General features: G+C 43.7%; 2 protein-coding genes across 2 annotated transcripts in view; one reads left to right on the plus strand and one right to left on the minus strand.

Annotated features, from left to right (window-relative positions):
- The first annotated feature begins 6,108 nt into the window (after positions 1–6,108).
- LOC310774675 (replication factor C subunit 1-like) lies at positions 6,109–25,039 on the plus strand. Its single transcript, XM_083634785.1, has 23 exons — positions 6,109–6,203; positions 6,698–6,856; positions 6,944–7,016; positions 7,174–7,287; positions 7,445–7,752; positions 9,168–9,242; positions 9,357–9,434; positions 9,522–9,869; positions 9,998–10,111; positions 10,271–10,450; positions 10,725–10,829; positions 11,471–11,879; positions 12,661–12,773; positions 12,966–13,080; positions 13,769–13,857; positions 14,339–14,476; positions 15,392–15,487; positions 15,610–15,863; positions 18,954–19,071; positions 19,851–19,996; positions 22,494–22,707; positions 23,703–23,888; positions 24,201–25,039. The coding sequence occupies exons 1-23, from the start codon at positions 6,201–6,203 to the stop codon at positions 24,300–24,302; spliced, it is 3,537 nt and encodes a 1,178-aa protein (XP_083490911.1). The 5' UTR covers positions 6,109–6,200; the 3' UTR covers positions 24,303–25,039.
- An 11-nt stretch (positions 25,040–25,050) lies between these two features.
- The window catches only part of wdr19 (WD repeat domain 19), a 20,679-nt gene continuing 18,229 nt past the window's right edge, over positions 25,051–27,500 (minus strand). The window contains exons 32-36 of the mRNA XM_083634783.1: positions 27,125–27,206; positions 26,842–26,992; positions 26,594–26,717; positions 26,331–26,407; positions 25,051–25,650 (exon numbers count right to left, since the gene is read on the minus strand). Coding sequence (XP_083490909.1) covers positions 25,530–25,650; positions 26,331–26,407; positions 26,594–26,717; positions 26,842–26,992; positions 27,125–27,206 — 555 coding nt within the window. The 3' untranslated portion in view covers positions 25,051–25,529. The remainder of the gene's footprint in view (positions 25,651–26,330; positions 26,408–26,593; positions 26,718–26,841; positions 26,993–27,124; positions 27,207–27,500) is intronic.

Genomic DNA, 27,500 nt, shown 5'->3' on the forward strand with positions numbered 1-27,500 from the left:
AGAAGCCCTATATGCCTATGGCTGCGTTCAGACAGGTTCCAGCCCTCTGGATTGCCGCTCCATTCGTTTTTAATGGGGGTGGTGTGTTTTGGCTGCGGCTACGTAAAAAAAAACTCTGGGAAGAGTTCAACTTCTGGAGCCACGCAATCCAACATCACGCTGCGGTGTTTAATCACATAGCCTCCCATAGTGTAAATAAACTTGAGGTACACCGATAACCATTCTTGTGTATATATAATATATATATATTATATATTGTGAATATATAACCTGATCATAACTTGCTGCGCGGCCTCGCCCGCAGCTCGGCTATTGCGTGGCCTCACCTGCCTGCCTGGCGCAATGTCTCCCCCTCTCTCTCCCTCAGTCTCTTAAAACTAATATTTTTTATATACCGTAAATTCCGGACTATAAGGCGCACCGGTGTATAAGCCGCACCTGCAAAGTTGACTATTTTTTACATACCGTATATAAGCCGCACCGGACTATAAGCCGCGGGTGTTTTAATGGTATTTTTTTTTTTTTTTTTTTGTGTTTTAATGTTTAATTACCATATGTAAGGGTTCATGCACAGAGGGGATTGTCGGGAAAGAGATGGCTGTTTGAGGAAGCTCCCATTTATTAACATTTCAACAAAACAACATAACACAACACCACCTGTGTTGTTTTTTACAGTGCACACAGTGTCCGCGGTGTGGTGAAAAGAGGGCAAGAGAGGAAATTAAAACAGAAGTGGATTTATAGTTAGAAAGAGTGCTAAAAAAGAGATTTTTTTTTTTTTTTTTTTTGAAAAAATCCATAGATAAGCCGCACCGTTATATAAGCCGCAGGGGCCAAAAAAGGCCAAAAAACGGGAAAAAAGGTGCGGCTTATAGTCCGGAATTTACGGTATATATATATTCAAGATTCAAGATTTTTATTGTCACTCCGTAGTACAAGTATCACGTGTGAAATTCTTGTGCTGTAGACTCCGTTACAACATTTGGCGAATCTCGTCCATCTCCCCTTGGCTAACCAGCGTGTGTGAATCATGTTGTCACATGTGATGAACTTTCTGTGAGCTTTCTGAGTCTGGAATCACAATATAATTTTGTGAGCACGCAGTGCATTGCAACGTCAATGCACTGCGTCAATGCGCTAGGCTCGCTTGCCTGACTATCTCCCTTCACCGGGAGACAATTAGGAGCATTCAAGTAGCCCAATACAGCCTTGTCGCACAATTGAATCGCATTGGTATTTAACAAACATGAACAACAAGTTGCTAATCTGCGGTAGGAGACGCTATTAACAACCTTGTGCATAATTAATCACTCCGCATCAACTCACATGCATGTGGTGGAACCCGTCAATATATTGTAACGTCCGTCGTCATAATATCCAATGAAAAACTGAGGCAGAGGCAAAAGCAGTCGAATAGCTAGTCATTCTTCATACAATTATTATTATATTATTTCTGATACCAAGGCACACGTGAATATGGGACAAGGGTAAGACTCAATTACATCAACGACAACAAAAGTTTGATGACAGTTGTCAATTCAGCCAGAATAGAAAGGAAAACTCCTGTTCCAACTTTCACAATAAAAGTACCATTGCAAAAAAAAATGTGATCCAAAATACCACAAGTACCAAAGAGAAAATAAAGAAAACATTTCCATAGAAACCTGTTTTAAATTAACATAATGTTGTGACTTCAAAAAGTAAATTTTAACCCGCAGTAATACATAGCGCTTTTCTTTTTAAAATAAAATCATCTAGCTTCCGTTTGCTAGGTCGAGTTGGGCTCAGTAACAACAGAAAAATGATCAGTGAAGAATTCCCTTGACCACAGATGGCTGTGATACGAGTTTAATCTTCTCATGTAATCTATCTATCCCATGTAGTTTAATTTTATTTTATCACATAATCTATCTCATTCAATGGTCAATGTTACAGGTTACAACAGGACATTTGAGTGGTTGGTCTGCCCTCTAGTGGACAAAACGGTACATAACAACAACATGATGATTAGGATTTATAGAAGTAACATTAAAAATTCATTAAAAATCGAATATTAAATTTAAATAATAAAAGCACTGAAAATCGAATTGGATTACTGTGTGTGTGTCACTGATGACATCATCAGTGATGTCACAATGCATATGTATGACATCACTGATGACATCAGTGATGTCACTGAGCTATAGCCTTGTGTGAGTGAATTTATGACGCTAGGGATCTCGCGCGCTATGCGCTGACATCACTGATGATGTCACCAGAGGGACAGACAGAGAAACACACAGAGCCCCAGCTCCCATTTATATTCTGATGAGGATGATGAAGACACTGATGACATCAGTTGCTCGAGAGACAAGACTGATGACATCAGAATTGCTCAAGTGACATCACTGATGACATTACAATCGTGACTGACACTGCCACCACAGACACCACCCACTTAGCCAATTTTAACTAAAAGAAATAATTGTGAATTAGATTCTCCAGCAGCCCTCTGCTCTAAAATAGTTTGTGAATCCAGGTTTTTCTTTTGATGCCACCATCCCTTTATGCCACGTCCCCCCTCTCTCAAACGTCATTTAGTCTTGTTTACAGTATCCTATTACACTGTCTTTCTCCAGTCCTCTTCCCTCTGCTTCAATCTGTATTCCCTCAATCTCTCATAACCTGTAGTCTGTAATGATGGTGATTCCTGATCCTGTTTGACCTGTACCATATCTCCTCTATTCCAGCTGCTCTGATCCAGCAGGCCACCACAGTGAAAAATAAGGATATCAGAAAGTTCTTGGATGGTATTTACGTGTCTGAGAAGGGAACGGTAGTGGAAACGGATCAGTAAATACTGCAGCTACACTCGTAGAGGTAAGAACATGTCCAAAGCTTCCCTTGTCTGTCTTTTATTAATCTTCTTCTAATCTTCCAGAAGTGTTAAGTCTGTTATTAGTTTGAGCTATCTGTTATTGATGCTTCAAATGGCTGGTTCTGCACGTGTCTAACTTGGCTCCGATTTATTGTCAGGATCTCACGGTAACGGCAGCAAGCGTCTGAGCTCCAACTTGTTTGAAATGCAGGAATGATTTGGATGTTTTCAAAAGAAGCCAAACGCATTTGTTTACTTTTTTATTTTATTCTGTGATGTGTATGTTTACATTTTTTCTAAATCTAATTTCATATGCTCAAACACAAATGTTTGTATACGATTGTATTAAGTGAGCGTCTGTTAACACATTCACTGCCAGCCGTTTTTTCAATACTGTAGGTAGGTTCTGCGAAGTTTTTTTTAGGATTCTGGCTCATCTTTCAAGAGCCGAGGATTCTTTTCTGCTAAGATTTTGTGAACACAAATTATCTCAAAAGAACTACCGTAATAGAATGTGTGCTTTCTCTGTCTAAAAGAGTTAGTTTGTAGAGTTAGTAGTTATGTAGGCATTAGCAGTAGAATACAGCATGGTTTCAGCGTCTGAAAATTTATTCTGAGATAAATGGATTTTTGTGAAATTCGATAGAACAGTCACTTTAACCATTTATTTTTGGCGTAAGACGTCAGACATCTAAACAATAGTTTTGAACAGTAATTTCCTCCATAGCAGCAGGAAACCCCCCTCTCCTTCAAACTCCTCCCTCCGTGGGTGTGTCTCTGGTGGCTTTGCAGCGTTTGTCACAAGCGAGGCTCTGCCTGTCTGTGCTGCCTGGCTGCTGGCGACTGCTCTTTGGGCGAGTCTGCATGAGTCGTTTCGGTTGTGAGCTCAGCTGGAATGAAGCTGCGTGCGATTGTGGGCTTTCTGCCGGTGTTTCAAAGTGTGTTGCACGCATAATCTATTATGCAAATTTGCAATCCCCCACCGCCAGCTCCCAGCGCGATAATGCGCGAACGGAAAGCGTTTTCGCCAATCCATTTTACAGTATGAGAATGGTTTCCTCGCGCGTTCCCCTGCAGTTTTGGCTCGGCTTTTTCTAGTCTGGAGAGCACTGTCGCAACTTAGTGGGTCGGTGGAATGGGTTGTACACGTTCGGTGGCTCCCATATTTTTATAGGAGACGTGGGGGGCGTTGATCCACGTCCCACCGTCAAATTTTTTTTTTTTTTTTTTTTTTGACGACTTGACTCGTCAATGGCAGTCAACCGTTGGATTTTTTGGGACGAGTCAACTCGGCATTGGCAGTGAACGTGTTAAATAAAAATAAATCTGAAAAAAATATGCCAAACATAATCTGATTTTGTCAACTAGGCTGATGCATTATAAATTGCAGGTCTCAATACTGTGCCGCTTAATGTAATAAACATTCAATGTAAACCATGTGATCAGCTGCCTGTTCTCACTCTGCTCTCTTGTCTCTCTCCAGCGGCCTTAATCCAGCTGGCCATCACGAAGTTCAGAACGTTCAGGAAGTTTATGGACGGCATCAGACGGGCTTGTCCGCACGAGCTGGAGGAAATCTCCCCCTGTCTGAACCGTGTTAACGACCAATAAAGTTCATCCCCACTTTTCCAGATAAACTCGTCTCAGTGGTTAATTATTTTTGTGATTGATTATCTTGATCTGTCCTAATTTGTTGATTTAACCTTTTGTTTATATGCACTGAACAAAAATATACACACACTTGTTTCTCTTCCCATTTTTCAGAAAGATCTAAGACTTTCTGTGCACACAAAGGCTTATTTAAAAAAAACAAAAAAATCTGTTTTAAAACAATACAATGCCACAGATAGTGCAATATTGCAAGTTTTGAGGGAGCATGTGTGCTGACTACAGGAGAGCTCTTGATAAAACTGTCGAGTGGCCGTTTCTTGTGACATCCCATGGCACACCTGCAATAATCATGCAGTTTAATCAGCATCTTGCTATGCCATATCAGTGCCATATCTTGTCAGATGGATGGATTCTTATCTTGGCAAAGGAGAAGTGCTCACTAACTAGTAAAAACATTTGGAAGCAATATGAATTTTGTGTTCATCGTAAAAGTCTTAGATCTTTTATCACTTATATTTTTGTTTATATGTGTAAACCACAGGAAAATCTCCAGTTTCCGCTGACATGCCCATGTGGATACACTGCAATAAATCTCACAGCATAGTAGTAGTGGACATTTGGCCACAGAAGACACTGGTCTGGTGTAGATATGACCACTAGTAGTCAGACATTCAGGTGATTAACATGTAGGTGACTTCAGCTGGAGAAATAAATGCAGATATGTAGAATGAGAAATAAGAACTTTGACATCAGCATCACCCACACCAGAGTGGATAAGCTGGATAGAAAAGGATGTACCAGGTCACACCATTGCCCTATTGTGGTTTTCTTTTAAACAAGTGTTATTACTGTGTATTACTTTCCAGGAGGCCAAACAGACATTCTTCCAAAAATAAAGTAGCTACAACTTTAAACGATTTCTCTTCTCCCTCCTCAGTAATGAAAACAGATTTAGTGAGAAATTCTTAACAAAATGCACATCAGTTTCAGGACAGACATTACAGAAACTACATGTACAATGTACATCAATGTCTCTTAAATAGTTTTTAGCTGGATAGAATTAACTAGTTTAATTTTTTTTTATTAAATAGGTATCGATTTAGCGGTAGGTTGCCAGTCCAGGTCCAAGCCATGCCTTCTTCCATACCACATCTACAAATTGATTCCAATATGAAATATTGGTAATGGCAATGTTGAAACATGGGCCCTTCTTGAACTAACTTCTCTCTGTTCATTTAAAATATATATATATACTAACTTAACTTTACCACTTTTCCTTCAGATGTTGTAGTTGTCATAGACTGTGTTGCATATAGTTGATTGCTCTATTGCTGACAAAAATGTGTTATTGTAAGTTGCTTTGGATAAAAGCGTCTGCCAAATGACGTAATGTAATGTAAATGTAATGTAATGAAATATGGCTTAATACCTGAATAACTGGTAAAGCAGATTTTGCCCATGGAAATGTATGTTGGAGATAACAAGGGTAATAGTTGGGCTGAAATCTAAACCCCAACCTGTTGAATTATGCCTAACGTAAATATGTACATCATATGTACATAATAATGCGGCGGAGACGTCACGCACGTCGGCTGACGCACATACGTCACAGCTCCCGCTACAACGTCATTTCCAGGCGACCAGAATCGTACTTCGCGCTCGCGCCAAGGATTTACCCCTGCCTTGACAACTAATCTGACATCTACCAGCAAGCAAACGTACAGTATCAATCATGGTATGTCACAACATCTACTTGTCGATTTGTTCGAACAGTGAGCGGTCTGTTTCTGGAAACTCGTTCCGTTGCATCAAAATATTCGTGTTTTGAACCTGTCTGCTGTTTCGCAGCATGCACACAACAGCCAGCTAAGTTAACGTTCATGTTAGCTGTGATGCTAACGTTACAAAAGATAACTTGGCGAGGTGGCTCAACATTCTGCAGGCAGCACATTGTTGTTGTCTTTGCCCTGTTTTGTAATTAGATAACGCGTTAAATGTATGAAATTGACAGTTGTGTTTTGTTACGAAACCCAAAAAGGTTGAATGATGCATGCATCCATGTAAAAAGTAAAAGTTTTGCAGATGGTGGCCACAGAATACACATTAGCGTTAATACATTGATTTGCAACATATAACATTAGGTAACCATGCAACAATGTTCCGTCTACCCTGTCGGTAGTGTCCTGTTGTGATTGCCTTGAAGCTAACATGAGTCATTTTGGGGAACAGGACATTAGGCGGTTCTTTGCACCAACAACAAGCAAAGCCACGGTGCAGAAAGCAGCAGCCCCAAATGGAAGCATCAGCACAGAGCAAGAGAAGAAGAAAAAAAAGAAGTCTCTCTCTGCAGAGGATGACGTGAAGAAGAAAAAGAAAGTGACTCCCAAGGCAAGGAAATCATGTGATGCTCTGCTTATAGAGCCTGAGGCATGCAGATCTGGTGCGTTATGGTTAATTATGCTTCATGTGCTGCAGGTCACAAGCCCCAAAGCAGAGAAGAAACAGGACAGCGGGAAGAAACGCAAGAAGCGTGCAGTCATAGAATCGGGTAATAAGAGTGGCTCTGCATACCGCACCATTCATGTCTACTACAGTCAGTAGAAAACGTTTAGCTTTTATCAACTGCAGCCAGCAGCTTGTCCGTTGCTCTTCACCCACTTCGTGTTTCTATTTGCTAATTCATCCCCGTCTTTCTGCCTACCAAGACTCAGAGGAGGAGCCAGAGAGGAAGCCAAAGAAATCTCCTAAAGAGAGGCAGAAGACCAGCAAGGCAGAACCTCCTCCCAAGAAGGATCCTGTGCAGTACGTCTCTGAAACAGGTGATGTGGACCAAGCTTCATTGTAGTTCTCACACGCACACACACACTACTGCCAAACCAAAACACTGTCTCATACCAGCACTTATCCTGGCTGTTATGCAAAATAACTTGTTTTGATAATTGAAGAAATCGGCTATTCCTCCATTTTTGGTTGTAGACTCAGACAGCGACACATTTCTGACCTTGAAGAAGACCTCCAAACCCCAGGAGAATGGTGTGTCCAAAACAACAAAGACCAATACAGAGAAGACTCCGCCAGTGGCCAAGGAGACGACGAAGTGTCCCGTTAAGCCCTCCTCCACCCAGGGGAAAAAGGGGGTGAAATCCCCTCCTGTACCTGTCACCCCAAAGTCGGCCCCGCCCGCCAAGCCCAAACACACCCCCACCTCGGTGCTGGACTACTTTGGCACTGCGAGCGTTCAGCGCTCGGATAAGAAGCTGGTAGCCAGCACCAAAAGGAAGGCTGTGAGTATTGTTGATTGTTGAACCCCTCTTTATTCCTACCTTTTTTCTTTGTTCATCTTTTATTTGTTCTCTCAAAACTCTTTCACTTGTCTCACATGAGTATTTGTACATTGAATTTTTTACTGATGTTTGTTCTCATCCTCTCACTAGACTCTCAAATAACGATCTTCATTTAAAATCTCAAAATTGCCACATACTAACTGTATAAATGCCAAATGATGATACCATACACAATGGTACACCCACGGCCGGATTCGAACCAGTGACCTAATGAGCTGATGTCATGGACTGGACCACCGTCACCACTACAGTGTCACTCAACTGTGAGGTCATTGATGATGTCACTGCAACTGTGAGGTCATCGATGATGTCACTTCCACTGTGAGGTCATCGATGATGTCACTGCAACTTTGAGGTCATCAATGATGTCATACATGCCAAGATATAAATAATAGGGCTGTCAATTGATTTTTTTTATTTGTTCTAAATCTACCTTAAACCGAGGTACCTTAAACCTGAGAGCTTTGTGAAAATATGCACTGTTGTATGGGTAGTAGCTATTATCATTAGTATGGGTAAGTATTTGGTATTGTTATTATTGCTACTAGTTACTGGGAATACACATCTCTCACTGCACTGTGCATCTGCACTGTGTGAAGTTAATGGTGCTATCCTCTACATCTCTCGAGCCATAGACAGGAGCAGCTGCATACATGCTCTCTCTCCCCTCTCTTTCTCTCTCGGTCTCTCTCTCCCGCTCTCTGTCGGTCTCTCTCTGGTCTGATCGCCCTCCCTCTCTCTTTCTCACTGCCTGTCTGTCTCGCTCGCTTTCTCTGCCTCTCTGTCTCCCCCCCCCCCCCCCCCCGTTCTCTGTCTGTCTGTCTCTCACTCTCTGCCACGGTGAGAGACGAGACAGACGGGAAGAGCTGACTCGCTCCCGCTCTCTTACCCAAAAAGCAGGACATCTTTCTCAATTTGAAGCTGAACTTGCCATTATACCCATTTTCTTCCTCCTCTTCTGCTCATGGAGCTTTGTTTCTGCTTGCAATCAACGTTACTGCTTCCTGATTTCCCAAACTATGGAGCGGACCAAGGCTCAAACATCACAGAAGGTGCATGCGTTAATCACGCGTTAAAAAAAATAGTGTCGTTAAAAGGAATTTGCGTTAACGCGTTATCGCGTTAACTTCGACAGCCCTAATAAATAAGCAATGTTTCTGTGTTCGACTGCTACTTGATCGGCCGCCTTACCTCAGCCGCATTGCCCCAATAAAATCTTAAAGACATCTCTGTGATTCTGATCAATCACCTGTGACGAGTTCTAATTTAAATAATCCAGCACATTATAATTTGAAGCTACAACTTCCCTACACTAACTGTATGTACTCTGACTTAAAATCCCATCCGCTCCTCAGGCATCTCAGGACCCAGATGATGTGATGAATGATGAGCTGATCGCCAGACAGCTGCAGATGGATGAGGACATGGAGGTAGACTGACCTACACTCCAGCTGCTTGTTTACTATAAACACTAATGTATTATTAACAAAGCCAGTGTTGTTTCACCCCTCCTCTTTCTAACCCCAACTTCTTTTCTCACTTAGCTGGAAACACTGGTTCATGACGATGAGGAGTTTGCCAGAACGCTGGCCATGCTGGACGAGGAGCCACGCGCCAAGAAGGTGACCAACACAACCACAAAGACCTACATGCACTTCCTACATACGCCATTAGTTGGTAAGTCTCATTGTGTGTGTCCCCTCACACAGGCACGTAAGGAGACCACGTTTCCCAAAAAGAGCAGCACAGACTCTGGCAGCACAAGCAGCCCGTCAAAGACCAACGGGACGATGGACTTGACGGATGACGTCATCGGTCCGTCCCCGAAGAAGAGCCCCGCCTCTGTCAAGGCCAGCTCCAAGCTGGCCTTGATGAAGAGAAAGGACGAGGCGCAAGCTGTGAAGAAAGAGGAGAAGAGCAAAACACCCATTTCGCCCGCAAAAAGTAAATTCTCCCCCAAAAAAGAGCCCCTCACCCCCTCGAGCCTGGCCAAGAAGTTCACACCCAAAATGGCGACCACACCCACCACACTCAAGACATCCCCCAAGAAACCGGAGGTGAGTCGCTCAGAGGGTTTATTTACCTCGGAAATATTTCAATCTGTAATCATCTAAAATCAAGGCACCGTGTGCATCTTCTTCATGGTGGAAACGATGCTCTCTCCCTTTTCTGTCAATGTGAGCAGAGCACAAGTACTAGTCCTGATGATGCAGAGAAGAAGAGAGGCAACTCTTCAGCCTACAGGAACTACCTCAACAGAGATGGACCACGAGCTCTGGGCTCCAAGGAGATACCCCAGGTAAGGTAACACGTACGGAGAGACACAGAGTGCCTACCATCTGCAGACGTTATGTTCTGTGGCAGATTTTGCTGATTCATGTCACTGCCTTCGTCTTATGCTTGTTCACTAATGGTCTGTGATGCTGTGTGTGTGTGTGTGTGTGTGTGTGTTTTCCAGGGAGCAGACAACTGTTTGGAGGGCTGTGTGTTTGTGCTGACGGGGGTCCTGGAGTCCATGGAGAGGGACGCTGCCAAGACCATGGTCGAGCGCTACGGGGGCAAGGTGACGGGCAACGTCAGCAAGAAGACCACCTACCTGGTGCTGGGCAGAGACAGTGGAGCGTCCAAGACCGACAAGGTGACCAGACAGACTTTATGAAGTCTTAAATTTGGCTTTCTGAAACCTGCAGATAGCTTAATTCTTACACACAAACGTGCTCTATTATGTTTAGTGTTCACCCTTATTGACTCCTTATGCTTTGAGTTTTGTTTTTATGCTTGAACCATTCTCTTGCCGATGTGTTATGCCATGCAGATTATTTTGTGTTATGCCATGTAGATTATTTTGCTGTTTTGTCTCTAGCCATGTTTGAACAGTTTGACTTTATACTCTGTCTTCCCTCACTGCTCAGGCGGAGAGTTTTGGTACCAAGATCCTGGATGAGGATGGCCTGTTGGAGCTGATCAGAACCAAACCAGGAAAGAAGTCCAAGTATGAGATCGCTGCTGAGGCAGAGGTCAGAACACACAAATCTACCCTGATCACTATATCACTATATCATGCTGTTGGGCGTCCGGGTAGTGTAGCAGTAGATTCCCTGCCTACCAACACAAGGGTCGCAGGTTCGGACCCCTGTGTTACCTCCGGCTTGGTTGGGCGTCCATACAGGCATGATTGGCTGTGTCTGCGGGTGGGAAGTCGGATTGAGGGTATGTGTCCTGGTCGCTGCAGTAGCGCCTCCTCTGGTTGGTCGAGGCGCCTGTTCAGGGCGGAAGGGAACTGGTTGGAATAGCGTGATCCTCCCAAGCGATATGTCCTGCCGGTGAAGCTCCCCGCTGTCAGGTGAAAAGAAGCAGCTGGCAACAGTGCATGTGTCGGAGGAAGCATGGTGCTAGTCTACGGCTCTCCCCAGATCGGCAGAGGGTGTGGCGACCGGGGCAGCAGGGGGAAATTGGCCAAGTACAATTGGGGAGAAAAAATGGGGGGAAATCAGAAAAGTAAAAAATAAAAAAGTATATCATGCAGTTTGCAAAGTGGTTTCATAAATCATAGCCTCATTTGCACACAAAAGGTGTCACTTCAATGGTATTTTTGAGTACGTGTGAATTTCATTTTGACACATTGTATTTCTTTTGGTGCCTTTTCCATGTCACACAGAGCAAGGCCTCCACGAGCAGGACCTCAAAGAGCACCCCCCAGGCCCAGAAAATCTCCCCCTCCAAGGGTAACTCCAGGTCCCCTCACACCCCCAGCCCGTCCAAGACCGGCCTGGTGGCGGGCCGAGGTGCACGAGACAGTGGCGGCACCACGCCCAAGAGAGACTTGGCCCCTGAGGCCCGCAGGGGTCTGGGCCTTTCTTCCTCCACCTCTTCCTCATCTTCCTCAGCCACATCCTGCCCGTCACTGACCGGAGAGGGTGTCAGCCTGCTATGGGTGGACAAGTACCGCCCCCGCTCTCTGAAGTCTGTGATTGGCCAGCAGGGAGACCAGAGCTGTGCCAATAAGCTCGTCCGCTGGCTGAAGAACTGGCACAGGCACCACAGTGGGGGAGCTGCCAAACCACCAGGTAGGAGAGACAGAGGCTGTGTGTGTGTGTGTGTATGTGTGTGTGTGTGTGTGTGTGTGTGTGTGTGTGTGTGTGTGTGTGTGCGCAGTCCGCACACATCTTGGAGGTGTTCCATCCACATTCTGAGCAATGACGAACCAATTTTTCCTCCGTTGTTGAAATGAGTAACCAAAATTGATGTTGTTTTTAGTAGAGCCCGACCGATATATCGGTCCACCGATATTATCGGCCGATAACCGATATATCGGTATCAGCCGATATGTGGCCGATATTGCCGATATTTTTTTATTTTCTATTTTTTTAAGTTATAGACAGCATGTTGTGTATATTTGATCTTTTTTCTTAACTCGCTATATTTTATATTTGTTCTATTTGTGTTTTTGTATTTCTAGTTATTTATCATTATTAAATTCCCAGTGAAGTTTACTGTTTCATTGCATTGATGTCATTTTGGACAATAAAGTTGATTGATAAGCTGTAAAATATCCTGCCTACATTACATATCTCAAGTCATGTCAAGTCATATCTTTGTCAAGTGTTTGATATTTGAGGGATAATTACCAAAAATATATATATAATGTGTATATATAATATAAGAATATCGGCCGATATATCGATATCGGAATCTTTTTACTCCCTAATATCGGTATCGGCCTCGGCCTCAAAAATCCAGTATCGGTCGGGCTCTAGTTTTTAGTGAATTTCAGCTCCTGACAGAGTCAACAGACCTCTCTACCTGTGTGTAACCTTTATACTGTTCATACTGTTTCTTGCTCTACAGCTGCCAAATTTGGCAAGTTTGGAGGAAAAGATGATGGATCAGCGTTGAAGGCTGCACTGCTGTCTGGACCCCCAGGGGTGGGGAAGACTACCACCGCGGCCCTGGTCTGTGAGGTCAGTCTCAACACGCACACAAACACACAATTTGGTCATTCATTGTTGTTTCCTGTATACTTTGTCGTGAGAATGTTCTTCATATGCACCCACATTTCCCATCTGGGGACGAGTTAAAGCTTGAACATTTTGCCAGTTCTCCTTTGACTCCATCTTGTCCTTCTCCCTCTACCTGCGTGTGCGTGCCTGCAGGAGCTGGGCTACAGCTACGTGGAGCTGAATGCCAGCTGTACGCGCAGCAAGAACAGCCTGAAGGTGGTGGTCGCAGAGTCGCTCAACAACACCAGCATCAAGAACTTCTACACTGGTACCGCCTCGCTCTCTTCATCTTCCTCCGTCTCTCTCTTTCTCTGGTCTCTTCTCACATGTTTGAACTAGGGATGTTCATTTTGAAAAATGTCCAAAATCGAAAATCGGGGAAAATGAACGATCAAATATCGATTATCGATCATATTAATAATAATATATATATATATTTTTTTTTTTTTTTTTTTTTTTACAAAATGAATGCCTATGGCAGAAAATACGAAAGACAACGTGTTCTCCTCAATGAACTCTTTATTTCAATGTGTCTCCTCTCCAACACTCTGCTGTCCCCGGCGCATGCCGGTGTGAATTCCCTATGTTTAAAACAGTTTTGTTGGCACAAAGGCCCGTGCCCAGCCAGAAAACTAGAGACTATATGAAGCTCCACCTCATGTTAGTCGGCTGTGCAATTGAGTGGGGCGAGGAGGAACGAATTCCACCCAAACCTAGTCCACAAAAAAAAATTTAATTAATTAATAATAACAATAATCGATAAGAATTCCACATGATCGATTCCATTCCTTAACAATCAATTATCGATTTTCGATAACTGATGAACATCCCTAGTTTGAACGTACGCCAGCCTTTACAGATGTACACAGGCAAATGGCATGTTGAAATAATAATATGAATGTCTGTAGCCTGTATCGGTAATTCGGTATGTGTAACTATTGGTGTGTGTTGTGCAGGCGCTTCTCAGACCGTGAGCAGTAAACACGTCCTGATCATGGATGAGGTGGATGGCATGGCCGGCAACGAGGACCGAGGAGGAATACAGGTACGCAAACACACACCTCTCTGTAAAATGTGGGAAAACTAGCTGAACTAAGAAAGATATTTTAACGCACCATTATTATATCTATTTGGCCACATTGTTGTTGTTTCTAGTGGGTTTTTTCTCTTCTTCCTGCTGTTTTCTGTTTTGATGTTGTCTTAATCTTGTATGTTTTTATGTCCTGAGGACTACGGATGCAAATGAGCTTTTAGCTAAATCCGACAGTATTTACTGTTATCATATAGATCACTCTGTAAGGTAACTGTTCATTAAAGTGTACTGTCCTGACCAAATAAACAAATAAAGTAAAGTAAAATATTAGTCAAAACAAATTAAATCAAAACTAGAGGTAAAAAACAAACAGGCAAATGTCATATTTAAGCTAACAAGGGGGCACCTCCCATTTGTCATCTAGATATCAATTATTTTATGTCGTCTGCCTTGCTTCCTGACGCCGACCTCTTGATGTTTTTGCCTCCTTCAGGAGATGATTAGTCTGATCAAACAGACCAAGATTCCCATCATCTTCATGTGCAACGATCGTAACCACCAGAAGATCAGGTCATTGGCCAACTACTGCTTCGACCTGCGCTTCCAGAGGCCTCGAGTGGAGCAGATCAAGGTACACGCACACACATGCACGCACGCGCTGATCTGCCCTATCACACCTGCCACCAACAGCTTTTCTGGCTGGTTGGATTATATTTGGCTGGAGGTAATTTACCGTAAATTCCGGACTATAAGCCGCGGCTTTTTCCCCGTTTTTTGGCCCCTGCGGCTTATATAACGGTGCGGCTTATCTATGGATTTTTTCAGGGAAAAGAAAAAAAACGGAATTCTCTCTTCTTTAGCACTCTTTCTAACTATAAATCCACTTCTGTTTTAATTTCCTCTCTTGCCCTCTTTTCATCACACCGCGGACACTGTGTGCACTGTAAAAAAAAACACAGGTGGTGTTGTGTTATGTTGTTTTGTTGAAATGTTAATAAATGGGAGCTTCCTCAAACAGCCATCTCTTTCCCGACAATCCCCTCTGTGCACGAACCCTTACATATGGTAATTAAACATTAAAACACAATTAAAAAAAAAAAAAAACATTAAAACACCTGCGGCTTATAGTCCGGTGCGGCTTATATATGTAACAAACAGGCAATTTTGCTGCTGCGGCTTATACTCCGGTGCGGCTTATAGTACGGAAATTACGGTAGGTAAAACACCCAGAAAACTTGGCGTCAATACACACAATGTAAAGATGTTGTGTTTGGATCCAACCAGGATGAGCTTGGATAGCAACTGTAAAAGGAGCTAGCAGTACGGCTCGTGAATGGTACAACAAGGGACACCATGTTCATGCTGTCACTTTGGTCTAATAGAATGATTAGTATCAGTTAAAATAGAATTCAAGGTAGAACACTGGAGATGCTAGACTGAATCAATTTCCTCTCTCTCTCTCTCTCACATCTCCACCAACCCTCCACACTCACCCCTTCCTCTGCTTCTTTTCCCTCTACCTTCCCTCTTTCCTGTGTTTCATCAGGGAGCGATGATGTCCATAGCCTTCAGGGAGGGCATCAAGATCCCGCCCCCAGCCCTCAACGAAATCATCCTGGCCTCCAATCAGGATGTCCGACAGGTAAAGAAGCCAAAGAAATAAGGAAACCCTTTCTACCAGGCCCATAAGCGTCTCTCGTCTGCCGTTTTTGCTAAACCTGCCTCTCCCTCGTTCCCGCGCCGCCCGTCTCCTCCTCTCCCCAGGTGCTCCACAACCTGAGCATGTGGTCGGTGAAGGACAAGGTGATGACGTTCGACCAGTGCAAGTCTGACGCAGCCAGCGCCCGCAAGGACATGAAGCTGGGGCCCTTCGACGTGTGCAGGAAGGTGTTCATCTCCGGGGAGGAGACTGCCCGCATGAGCCTCATAGACAAGTCCGACCTCTTCTTCCACGACTACTCGCTCGCACCACTCTTCGTCCAGGAGAACTACCTGCATGTACGACCGGTGGCCGCCGGGTGAGAGAGGAGATACGGATATGCACAGCACTACCTATACATACACATCTTTGATATGCACAGTGCTACCTATACATACACATCTTTGATATGCACAGCGCTACCTATACATACACATCTTTGATGCACAGCACTACCTATACATACACATCTTTGATGCACAGCACTACCTATACATACACATCTTTGATGCACAGCACTACCTATACATACACATCTTTGATATGCACAGCACTACCTATACATACACATCTTTGATGCACAGCACTACCTATACATACACATCTTTGATATGCACAGCACTACCTATACATACACATCTTTGATATGCACAGCACTACCTATACATACACATCTTTGATGCACAGCACTACCTATACATACACATCTTTGATGCACAGCACTACCTATACATACACATCTTTGATATGCACAGCACTACCTATACATACACATCTTTGATGCACAGCACTACCTATACATACACATCTTTGATGCACAGCACTACCTATACATACACATCTTTGATATGCACAGCACTACCTATACATACACATCTTTGATGCACAGCACTACCTATACATACACATCTTTGATGCACAGCACTACCTATACATACACATCTTTGATATGCACAGCTCTACCTATACATACACATCTTTGATGCACAGCACTACCTATACATACACATCTTTGATGCACAGCACTACCTATACATACACATCTTTGATGCACAGCACTACCTATACATACACATCTTTGATGCACAGCACTACCTATACATACACATCTTTGATATGCACAGCGCTACCTATACATACACATCTTTGATGCACAGCACTACCTATACATACACATCTTTGATGCACAGCACTACCTATACATACACATCTTTGATGCACAGCACTACCTATACATACACATCTTTGATATGCACAGCGCTACCTATACATACACATCTTTGATATGCACAGCACTACCTATACATACACATCTTTGATATGCACAGCACTACCTATACATACACATCTTTGATGCACAGCACTACCTATACATACACATCTTTGATGCACAGCACTACCTATACATACACATCTTTGATATGCACAGCGCTACCTATACATACACATCTTTGATATGCACAGCACTACCTATACATACACATCTTTGATATGCACAGCACTACCTATACATACACATCTTTGATATGCACAGCACTACCTATACATACACATCTTTGATATGCACAGCACTACCTATACATACACATCTTTGATATGCACAGCACTACCTATACATACACATCTTTGATGCACAGCACTACCTATACATACACATCTTTGATATGCACAGCACTACCTATACATACACATCTTTGATATGCACAGCGCTACCTATACATACACATCTTTGATATGCACAGCACTACCTATACATACACATCTTTGATGCACAGCACTACCTATACATACACATCTTTGATGCACAGCGCTACCTATACATACACATCTTTGATATGCACAGCGCTACCTATACATACACATCTTTGATATGCACAGCGCTACCTATACATACACATCTTTGATATGCACAGCACTACCTATACATACACATCTTTGATATGCACAGCGCTACCTATACATACACATCTTTGATATGCACAGCGCTACCTATACATACACATCTTTGATATGCACAGCACTACCTATACATACACATCTTTGATATGCACAGCACTACCTATACATACACATCTTTGATGCACAGCACTACCTATACATACACATCTTTGATATGCACAGCGCTACCTATACATACACATCTTTGATATGCACAGCACTACCTATACATACACATCTTTGATGCACAGCACTACCTATACATACACATCTTTGATGCACAGCACTACCTATACATACACATCTTTGATGCACAGCACTACCTATACATACACATCTTTGATGCACAGCACTACCTATACATACACATCTTTGATATGCACAGCGCTACCTATACATACACATCTTTGATGCACAGCACTACCTATACATACACATCTTTGATGCACAGCGCTACCTATACATACACATCTTTGATGCACAGCGCTACCTATACATACACATCTTTGATATGCACAGCGCTACCTATACATACACATCTTTGATGCACAGCTCTACCTATACATACACATCTTTGATGCACAGCTCTACCTATACATACACATCTTTGATGCACAGCTCTACCTATACATACACATCTTTGATATGCACAGCGCTACCTATACATACACATCTTTGATGCACAGCTCTACCTATACATACACATCTTTGATGCACAGCTCTACCTATACATACACATCTTTGATGCACAGCTCTACCTATACATACACATCTTTGATATGCACAGCGCTACCTATACATACACATCTTTGATGCACAGCACTACCTATACATACACATCTTTGATGCACAGCACTACCTATACATACACATCTTTGATGCACAGCACTACCTATACATACACATCTTTGATGCACAGCACTACCTATACATACACATCTTTGATGCACAGCACTACCTATACATACACATCTTTGATGCACAGCACTACCTATACATACACATCTTTGATGCACAGCACTACCTATACATACACATCTTTGATGCACAGCACTACCTATACATACACATCTTTGATGCACAGCACTACCTATACATACACATCTTTGATGCACAGCACTACCTATACATACACATCTTTGATGCACAGCACTACCTATACATACACATCTTTGATGCACAGCACTACCTATACATACACATCTTTGATGCACAGCGCTACCTATACATACACATCTTTGATGCACAACGCTACCTATACATACACATCTTTGCTCATAAGCCTGGCTGAGAACAAAGGATGAACAGTAATAGCATCTGCTGACAGACTCAAACATTTGATCCCAACGCAACTGTGTAGACATAATTATTCCTTTTATGTTTTTTTTTCCAATTTTATCAAACATGTACCATTAAATGAGGTTAGGATTATAACGGGTTATATCTTTGTGTGTCTGTCTCTTCCCATCAGTGGTAATCTGAAGTCCCATCTGATGTTGATCAGCAAGACGGCCGACTCGATCTGTGATGGAGACCTGGTGGACAGACAGATCCGCTCCAGACAGAACTGGTCACTGCTTCCCACTCAGGTAAATTAATACATTGAGTACATTGAAGTTGAATTAAAAGCCATTTGCACGTACCTATGTCCTGCTCCAACAGCCCCCTTTACATCTTCTCAGAATGCAGAACCTCTCCTTGCTATGGTTTGTTTGTGCCTAATTACACCTCTGATATATAGCATACAGGATTTCAGGGCTGTTTTTGTGATCTTTGAATAAAGACATATTGTGTTTGCACATGGACTGTTATTGAAATGTGACTGGTAGGTTTCAGATTATTTTGCCGTGCGGAGCGGTGTGGGCTTGTTCTCCCCACAAATCCGGTGGGATCCATCGATCCCCCGAGTGGGATTCACAGCATTCAATCGCCAGGATTGGCCCATGTCAACTCCAGTCCCCAGAACAGTCAAATCAAATCATCCACACACTATGTCCCGCCTCTACCTTGTTTCAGCGAAGGCAATATTTGTTTTCAGCCAGTATACGTCACACAGACCCTCTGAGACACCCTCTGAGGTTTCGTGAACAGCGATTGCTCCCATTGGAATTGCTAGATAGTTATAGGAGATTCACTATACATGAGTGGGATTTAGTTTATGCATAAATCATAATAATTAAAAAATAATAATTGTGGATTCATTTGCGAGCTACTTAATTGACGGCTTGCAAGCTACCTGTTGCGACCCCTGCTGTAGAGCTGTAGAGGCTTTTCTGTTTGTACACAAGAGGATTCAGGCAAGTTCATCATTGTGTGTGTGTGTGTGTGTGTGTGTGTGTGTGTGTGTGTGTGTGTGTGTGTTTTCCAGGCCATCTATGCCAGTGTGTTACCAGGGGAGCTGATGCGAGGCTATATGAACCAGTTCCCCACCTTCCCCAGCTGGCTGGGCAAGAACTCGTCCACCAGTAAACATGCCCGCATCCTCCAGGAGCTGGCCTCGCACATGAGCTTGAAGTGAGTGGCACATAGGCCATAGTTTTCAGACGTTTCCACATACTGTATGTGTACACACACAACCATAGCTAGAATCTGCCTAAGGCCGTGTGTCCATATAGCTTATTTTTCTGACCGTTAAACCCTGGAAGTGCGCTGGTGAGCGCTGATCCCAGCGCACAGTATGCAATCAAGCAGATTGAAAATAACATTAGGAACCTAGCTTGATAGCTAACAGCTAACAAGCTAGCAACACACGTTCTGTGATAAAAGCACAACACTCACCAGAAATATTAAGTGTCTAGCCAATCTGCTCCCACAATTGAGCCTTTCTGTCTCTGTTGTGATAGTTTCTCCATATGATTAGTTGCCTGAAAAGGAGCACCCGACACCAGCGTCTTTCTGAAAAATTAAATATTTTCAACTGGAAGTGCAGGGAGCCGGCGCACAAAACACTCGGAGCGTTCTGAAAATAGACGCTGGTTGCAGCGCGCTTTCTCTAGACGTCCGTATGCGCCCGCATACACTCTCTCCTCATTGGAAACAACTGAAAAAAGACGCTGGGGCTTAGGAAAAGAAGCTATATGGACACACGGCCTAAGGAAGTTCTTTACTGTGATTATGGGTACGATGCTGACGAAGCACCCATGATCACAGTAAAGAATGTCATCAGGAGTATTTTGGACTTCATGCAGTAGTTGTGTGCGTGTGCGCGCTGACTGAAACTATACTTCAGGCGTGCACAAACTGCATAAGACAAGGAAAGTTGATTTGTATTACACATTTCATACACGGAGGCAACTCAAAGTGCTTTACATAAAAATAGATCAAAGAAAAGAGGGTGGCGAAATAAGAAGACCACAAAGTGGAAAAAGGTCAAATTCATGTAAACGAAGCAAAATGCATTACCGTAAATTCCGGACTATAAGGCGCACCGGTCTATAAGCCGCACCTTCAAAGTTGACTATTTTTTTCTTATATAAGCCGCACCGGACTATAAGCCGCGGGTGTTTTAATGGTATTTTTTGTTTTTTTTACAGTGCACACAGTGTCCGCGGTGTGGTGAAAAGAGGGCAAGAGAGGAAATTAAAACAGAAGTGGATTTATAGTTAGAAAGAGTGCTAAAGAAGAGAGAATTCCGTTTTTTATTTTTTTATTTTAGTTACTCACAGTACTATTGACCAGTCCAACTCAAAAGATATTCGGCAGTTTCACTTTGAGCTCTTGTTCCGCGGCTGTCCATCAATGGTTATGACGAGTCTCGCTGGGTACAGTACGCCAAAGCGATATCCATTGACTCGATGATGCTGTTGTATGTTGCGCGTTTCTGTTGCACCAACGCGGAGAGGTCCTGCCGGACGAAAAAGCGCGTACCCTCCCAGGTGAGGGGCTTCTTCCCCGCAGCCTGGAGGATGAGTTGACGGTCGGGCCAGCGGAGTAGGCAGATGAAGATGGCCCTCGGTGGCAGGCCGGGGTCTGGACGTGGCCGAGGCGCCCGGTGTGCCCTGTCCACCTCTGGTGGTTTCTCGCCTTCCTTCAGGTCCAGGATGTAACACAGGATTTTGCCACGAAAGCGTCCATGTCACCAATCTCAGCTCCCTCTTTTACATTGATCAGGCGAATGTTATTTCTTTTACTCCTGCTGATTAAGTCATCAACCTGCGTGTGCAGGGTTTCGATTTTGCATTTTATCCATTTTCGGACTCACTGTGTTGTTTTTGTCCTCCAGTGCGCTGATGCGCTTTTCCGCATTATAAACTCTGTTCACGGTTGCCTTAGTTTCTTTAGTGAGTGAGTGGATGGACTTCTGCACGTTTTCAAACTTGTTTTCAAGCTGCTCAAAACCTCTGAGCGATGTCGGACTTAATCGATAGTGTTTCACGGAGTAAAAGTTTAGCCCAAGCCGTGTATCTCCAGCCTCCAGCAGGTGAGTCATTTCCTCATTCATGGCGTGATTGCTTCGTCTTTTTCTTTCTGCTTACCTGTGTTGTGTTATGTTATGTTATGTTGTTAAAAGAGAGCAAGAGAGGAAATTAAAACAGAAGTGGATTTATAGTTAGAAAGAGTGCTAAAAAAGAGAGATTTTTTTTTTTTTTTTGGAAAAAATCCATAGATAAGCCGCACCGTTATATAAGCCGCAGGGGCCAAAAAAGGCCAAAAAACGGGAAAAAAGCCGCGGCTTATAGTCCGGAATTTACGGTACATTAAAAGAATCAAATCAAGTAAGATGGAAAGATATTTTTTTATTTTACCCCCCTAAAGATAACAGAATGAAGTGGCATTGCTTCGTTACTCTCACATTGGTGACACTGTCAGCCACTATATCATTAAGTGTGCCTTATATATAATGTAATGCTTTACCTCTCCAAAGATCACCACAAGTTAAAGACATTTTGTCAGCCTCACCTAACGCATAACAACAACAAAAGAGTGAGAAAACAAAGAAAAATGGCTTGTAATTTCATTACCTTCTCCTCATGTCTCCCAACTTCTGGACTTCTTTCCCTCCTTCCTTCAGGACGTTGAGCAGCAGACAGGCAGTGAACCAGGACTACCTGCCCTACCTGCGGGGGGCGCTGCTGACCCCGCTGCAGCGGCAGGGAGCAGAGGGCGCCGGCCAGGCCGTGCAGCTGCTGGACGCCTACCAGCTCATCAAGGAGGACGTGGACAGCATGATGGAGATCAGCATGTGGGGCGGGCAGCCCGACCCCTACTCCAGACTGGACCCCAAGGTCAGCACGGAGGAGCAGCATGTGCTGCCTGGGCTTTATTCGGGACCATAACAAAGATGGTCAAATGCTCCGGTCACTAACTTGTACAGTTTTTTCTATGAGAGCGGGAGTCTTGACACTGGTTGAGATCAATGCCACTGAGCTCCACATGCCTTTTATTATATGGTCACTCGGCAGAGGTGGGGGTTCGAGTAACATGACTTGGACTCGAGTCCCTCCCAGTCAGTTCATTGTTTGACACTTGGCTTGATGCATGAAGAGATTCCTTGAGACTTGACTTTGGTTCTGACAACTTGGGACTTGACTGAAATGCTTTCTAAATTCTTGACCAAAGATCCTGTCGAAGATGCACTTCACAAGTTTTTAAAAATTCTATTAAAATGATTTTGCATTGTAATATACTAGATATTTTTTTTTTAAGATATTAAATTGATACTGGACCCTAGATTTGTTGTGACATGACTTGGTGTTCTACATTTAAGGTCCTTACGCATCAAGAGCGATGCGAATATACAGCACGAAATTGCGATGCAAGTTTTGACCCACCTGTCAATCACAGCCACAGATGTGTATATGTCGCAAGCGAATTTCTGAAAAATCGACCGTGGTTTGAAAAAATAAACACCGCAATAACGCTCCACGAAACTTCGCCGTTGGTATGCACGGTTGCATTTACTGATATAGGTTCGGGAGATATTATTGACATGCGAATTAATCGCACGAAAAAAACGCTCCCGATGTGTAAGGACCTTTAGACTTGTACTTGACTTGGTAAGTCTACATTTAGACTTGGAACTTAATTTCAGACTTGACTGACTGAAGCCAAATGGACTTGATCACACCTCTAATGCTCAATCAGCAGTGTTTTCTGTCCTCTAGCTGTCATATGACTTCAAATCATATACACTGATAGTGAAAAGACTGACCAGTCAACTCAGAGGGTATTGTGCCATGCACAGTCCTGACTCCACCCCTGTCCTGTCTCCCCCTCCCAGGTGAAGGCGGCCTTCACGCGGGCGTACAACCGTGAGGCGCACCTGACGCCCTACTCCCTGCAGGTGGTCAAGAAGGGCCGGCGCGGGGGCGGAGCGGAGTCCGAGATGCCCGGGGTAGAGTCCCAGGACTCCCAGGAGCCTGAGGAAGAGGAGGAGGAAGGCCTCACTGCTGACGCTATGATAAAAGTAAGAAAAACCCATCTGCGGATGATTGTGATTTGTGTGTGTGTGTTTTATCATAGCTAGGGGTGGGAATCACCAGATGCCCCATGATATGATATTTAAGTCATGATATGATAGTATTGCGAATCGATTTATTACCTTTTTTCCACTGCAAATTATGTCCCCAAAGGAAAACCTTTTCACCATCTGTTTAATCCAAGTCTACTTAGATGTGATACTCTGCTGGATCAATTCTCCTCCCTCCCACCCCTCCCTAATCATAGCTGGCCTCAGTTCGTATCTGATCACTTCTTTGTCTCTTGTTCCTCCCTGCAGCAGAAGAAGGTCAAAGCAACCAAAGCCACCAAGGAGCCCAAGGAGAAGACGGAGGTTTCTGCAAAGGGCAAAGGCAAGGGGAAGGGCAGAGCTAAGAAATGACCTGTCCCCGTCTGCCCCTCCACAAAGACTGTAACACTTCTGTCCCTGTCTGCCCCTCCACGAAGACTGTAACACTTCTGTCCCTGTCTGCCCCTCCACGAAGACTGTAACACTTCTGTCCCTGTCTGCCCCTCCACAAAGACTGTAACACTTCTGTCCCTGTCTGCCCCCCCACAAAGCCTGTAAGACTTCAAACTGTCCCCGTCTGCCCCTCCACAAAGACTGTTACACTTCCTCATGAGGCCGTTAATGATTCCTTAACGAGCCTTGACCAGTTTCTCTACTTTGCCAGTCTTGAATTGTGAACGGCAGGAAGCTCTGACCCATGTCCATCGCCCCAAACCCTCCACTCCCCCCAAACCCTCCACTCCCCCTGCATCAGCTGAGAAACTGCAGAATGTCCGGTGTTGTACTTCCTGTAATGTCTCCACAGTGTACAAATTATATTCTTGATCCGCTTGTCCCCTCCAGTATCATGTCAGCAGCATTATGGGGATGATGCCTCTGAAGCAATATGGCCCATTTCTAAAGTCACTGCTTTGTGGTTCAAACTTTGAGGCTGTAAATAATGTAACTGTAGTGTAAAAGACTGTTAATTTTTTTTACTACTACAATGGAACTCTGTATGTACAACTATAATACTTCTGCTTTCTATAGTGAGCACTTTGATGACCAGTTGGACATAGAACATTTTCCTGTACATGGCAATTTTGTAAAGATTTCATGAGGATTAATAGAGAAATGTCTAGCTCACGGGAGTGTCAGTTTTCATATTTGATGTTTAATATCTTTGTCATGTATTGAGTGAAACCCGGCAATGTGCCAAATGGCATATAGTCATTACACCACAGTAGGGTTTAAGTTTATTTGCACACATATACATATTATATACAGTAAAAAAAAAAAAAAATCTGAACATTGTGCAGGAGAGGTTAAAGCCAAAAATAAATGCATGTCCATTATTATGTACCAATATAAACAGGCTTTTATTTGTGAAAAAGTAAGGAGCCACAAGACCCACAATTTGAGGCTGGAGATCAATTTGGCATTTAACTAAATTAGATTTAAAGATGTAACTAGGTTTCAGAGTTAAAGATCACATTCCCGTATTTCCACACTTGCCCTGGAGATGGATCGGAATATAGCCCAGAGATACCAGATGACCCAACTGCTCAGAAATTCATGAGATTTGGAGAAGTCCACAGTGATTCTGAGCTGCCCTTCAGTTTATGCAACAGAATCAAAGTCCCACTCAGTGAGAGCTTGAGAACAATCGGCGATCTTCTTCACCTGCTGGCAACTCAGAGTCTCGGAGCACATGGGACACACACTCTCCGTCTCCAGCAGCCTGGACACACCAAGAAAAAACAGATAGAAACATAAGCAAGCGTTTCTAATACATGGAGTAAGGACAATCTGCTTTTAACCTGCATTCACACAGTTCTTCAATCACCTTGAAAAGTTCGGTCTAGAACAGGGTGGGAATTTTGTCATTTTAGGGCACAAGGCCACATGCCAGCGCACAAAGGCCATTGCTCTACTGACATCGTGAAGAGCGATTTTTCATAAATTGTGTGGTAAAATGAGCCAATTACAGACAGTAGCAGGCTGCCAAGGTGGCCTTAGGGATCTCAGGGCATCACGGCCAGGGGGAAGGGCAACAGAAAATCCCACCCTGGTCTAGAAGTGTTCTGTGTTAATGTCTTCTATGATTAGGAAAATGTGATTTTGGTAGGGTTCCTTCACATTTTCCATTTCAAAATTGCATACTTTTTCACATCTGTGTACACGCACCGTGTTTTATGTGCCTTGCGTACATTCTTTTCGGCTCGCTTTGGGTCGTCTCGTCACTTTTTCATGACTTTATAACAGCCTCGACCGTAAGCTTGCTCAGTGACCCCATGTCTAAATCCGACCACCACTTCTACGGTGACATGGTGTGTTTTTAATGTGTCCCGGTACATGACGGGCACAGTTACTGTAAATAGTTGCATGTGTAACCCGAGTGAATCAGCTGAGATTCCTTACAGAACAAACTGCGAGTAGAGAGCGGGGAATTCACAGTGAGGACATGCACACCAGTCCTCTTTCAGCATATGGCGACCCTGGGAACAGGAAAAGGGAGATGGAGGATCGAGAGAGAACACGAATAAAGGACAGACAAGTGAAACAAATTCAAGTCTAAGGAAGGTATTTTGGTAAAAATACAGTGCGGGTGCATGTGTGTGTATGTGCGTGTGTGTGTATGTGTGTGCGAGTGCAAGTGAGGATTTGTTTGTGACGCGTGTTACCGTAGCGATGCAGTAGGGCAGGTTGTTCTTGCAGGACATGCACAGCAGTTCGTTCTGTGGCAGCTGGAAGCCACAGAAGGGACACGGAGTAGTTTCCTCCTCCAGCTCTGATGTATCTGGACGACTGCGTGGACGCCGGGGTGGAGCAGGACAGGGACAAAGTGAGGAAGTACAGATGTGTTGGAAAGGAAATGAAAGGGGTGTAGTAGTGACACAGAGTGGAAGAGGGGTCGATGCTTGTCGCTCACCGAACCATGGCTTCGATCTTCTTCCTGTACTTGGGGTCGATCTCGTTGCGGTACTCCGGTCTCATCAGCATGGCGGCGAAGCTGAAAGCCGAGTTCTTCAGGCCGGCGCGGTGACACTCGATCACCGCCGACGTCAGGATGGGCACGATGTCTGCACACAAACACACGTTCAGTTGGACTTTTTAAATGGAAAATTACTTATGAATCTCATTTAGATTTTGTGATTTTTTTTAAACATGACATTTCAGTTTGTTGGGAAATGGGGCCCAATGTGTGAACTCACGTGCAGGAAACTTGCTGATGTTGTTGCTTACGCGGATGAGCATGCGTGCGCCCTTTAAGTGGTCTCCCCTCTTCACATGGATCTACGGAAAAAAAAACATTTACAGTCAAGAGGACTACTATGTGATATGGCTTCCACCTCCATAAGGCCCTCAAGGTTCTTTTCAAAGACAGAGATGCTTCACAGTCTTTGTCCCTGGAAAATTCCTCATCGTAGGGCTGCACGATTATGGTCAAAATGATAATCACGTTTTTTTTTTTTATCAATATTGAGATCACAATTACTCTTTGACTTTGGGAACATCATGCATTTATTGAACTAAAAGAATAAAAAAACATTGGATTTCTTTGAACTGTCATCTTCTGCCAAGGAAGGT

The sequence above is a fragment of the Poromitra crassiceps genome, assembly GCF_964638095.1.
Source record: "Poromitra crassiceps genome assembly, chromosome: 4".
Lineage (NCBI taxonomy): Eukaryota > Metazoa > Chordata > Actinopteri > Beryciformes > Melamphaidae > Poromitra > Poromitra crassiceps.

Excerpts from the sequence above, each read along its gene's own strand:
- LOC310774675 (XM_083634785.1), top strand. Across the intron at positions 14,477-15,391 it reads CTCGAGTGGAGCAGATCAAG|GGAGCGATGATGTCCATAGC; the intron begins GTACACGCACAC and ends GTGTTTCATCAG. Across the intron at positions 23,889-24,200 it reads CTGCTGACGCTATGATAAAA|CAGAAGAAGGTCAAAGCAAC; the intron begins GTAAGAAAAACC and ends TCCTCCCTGCAG.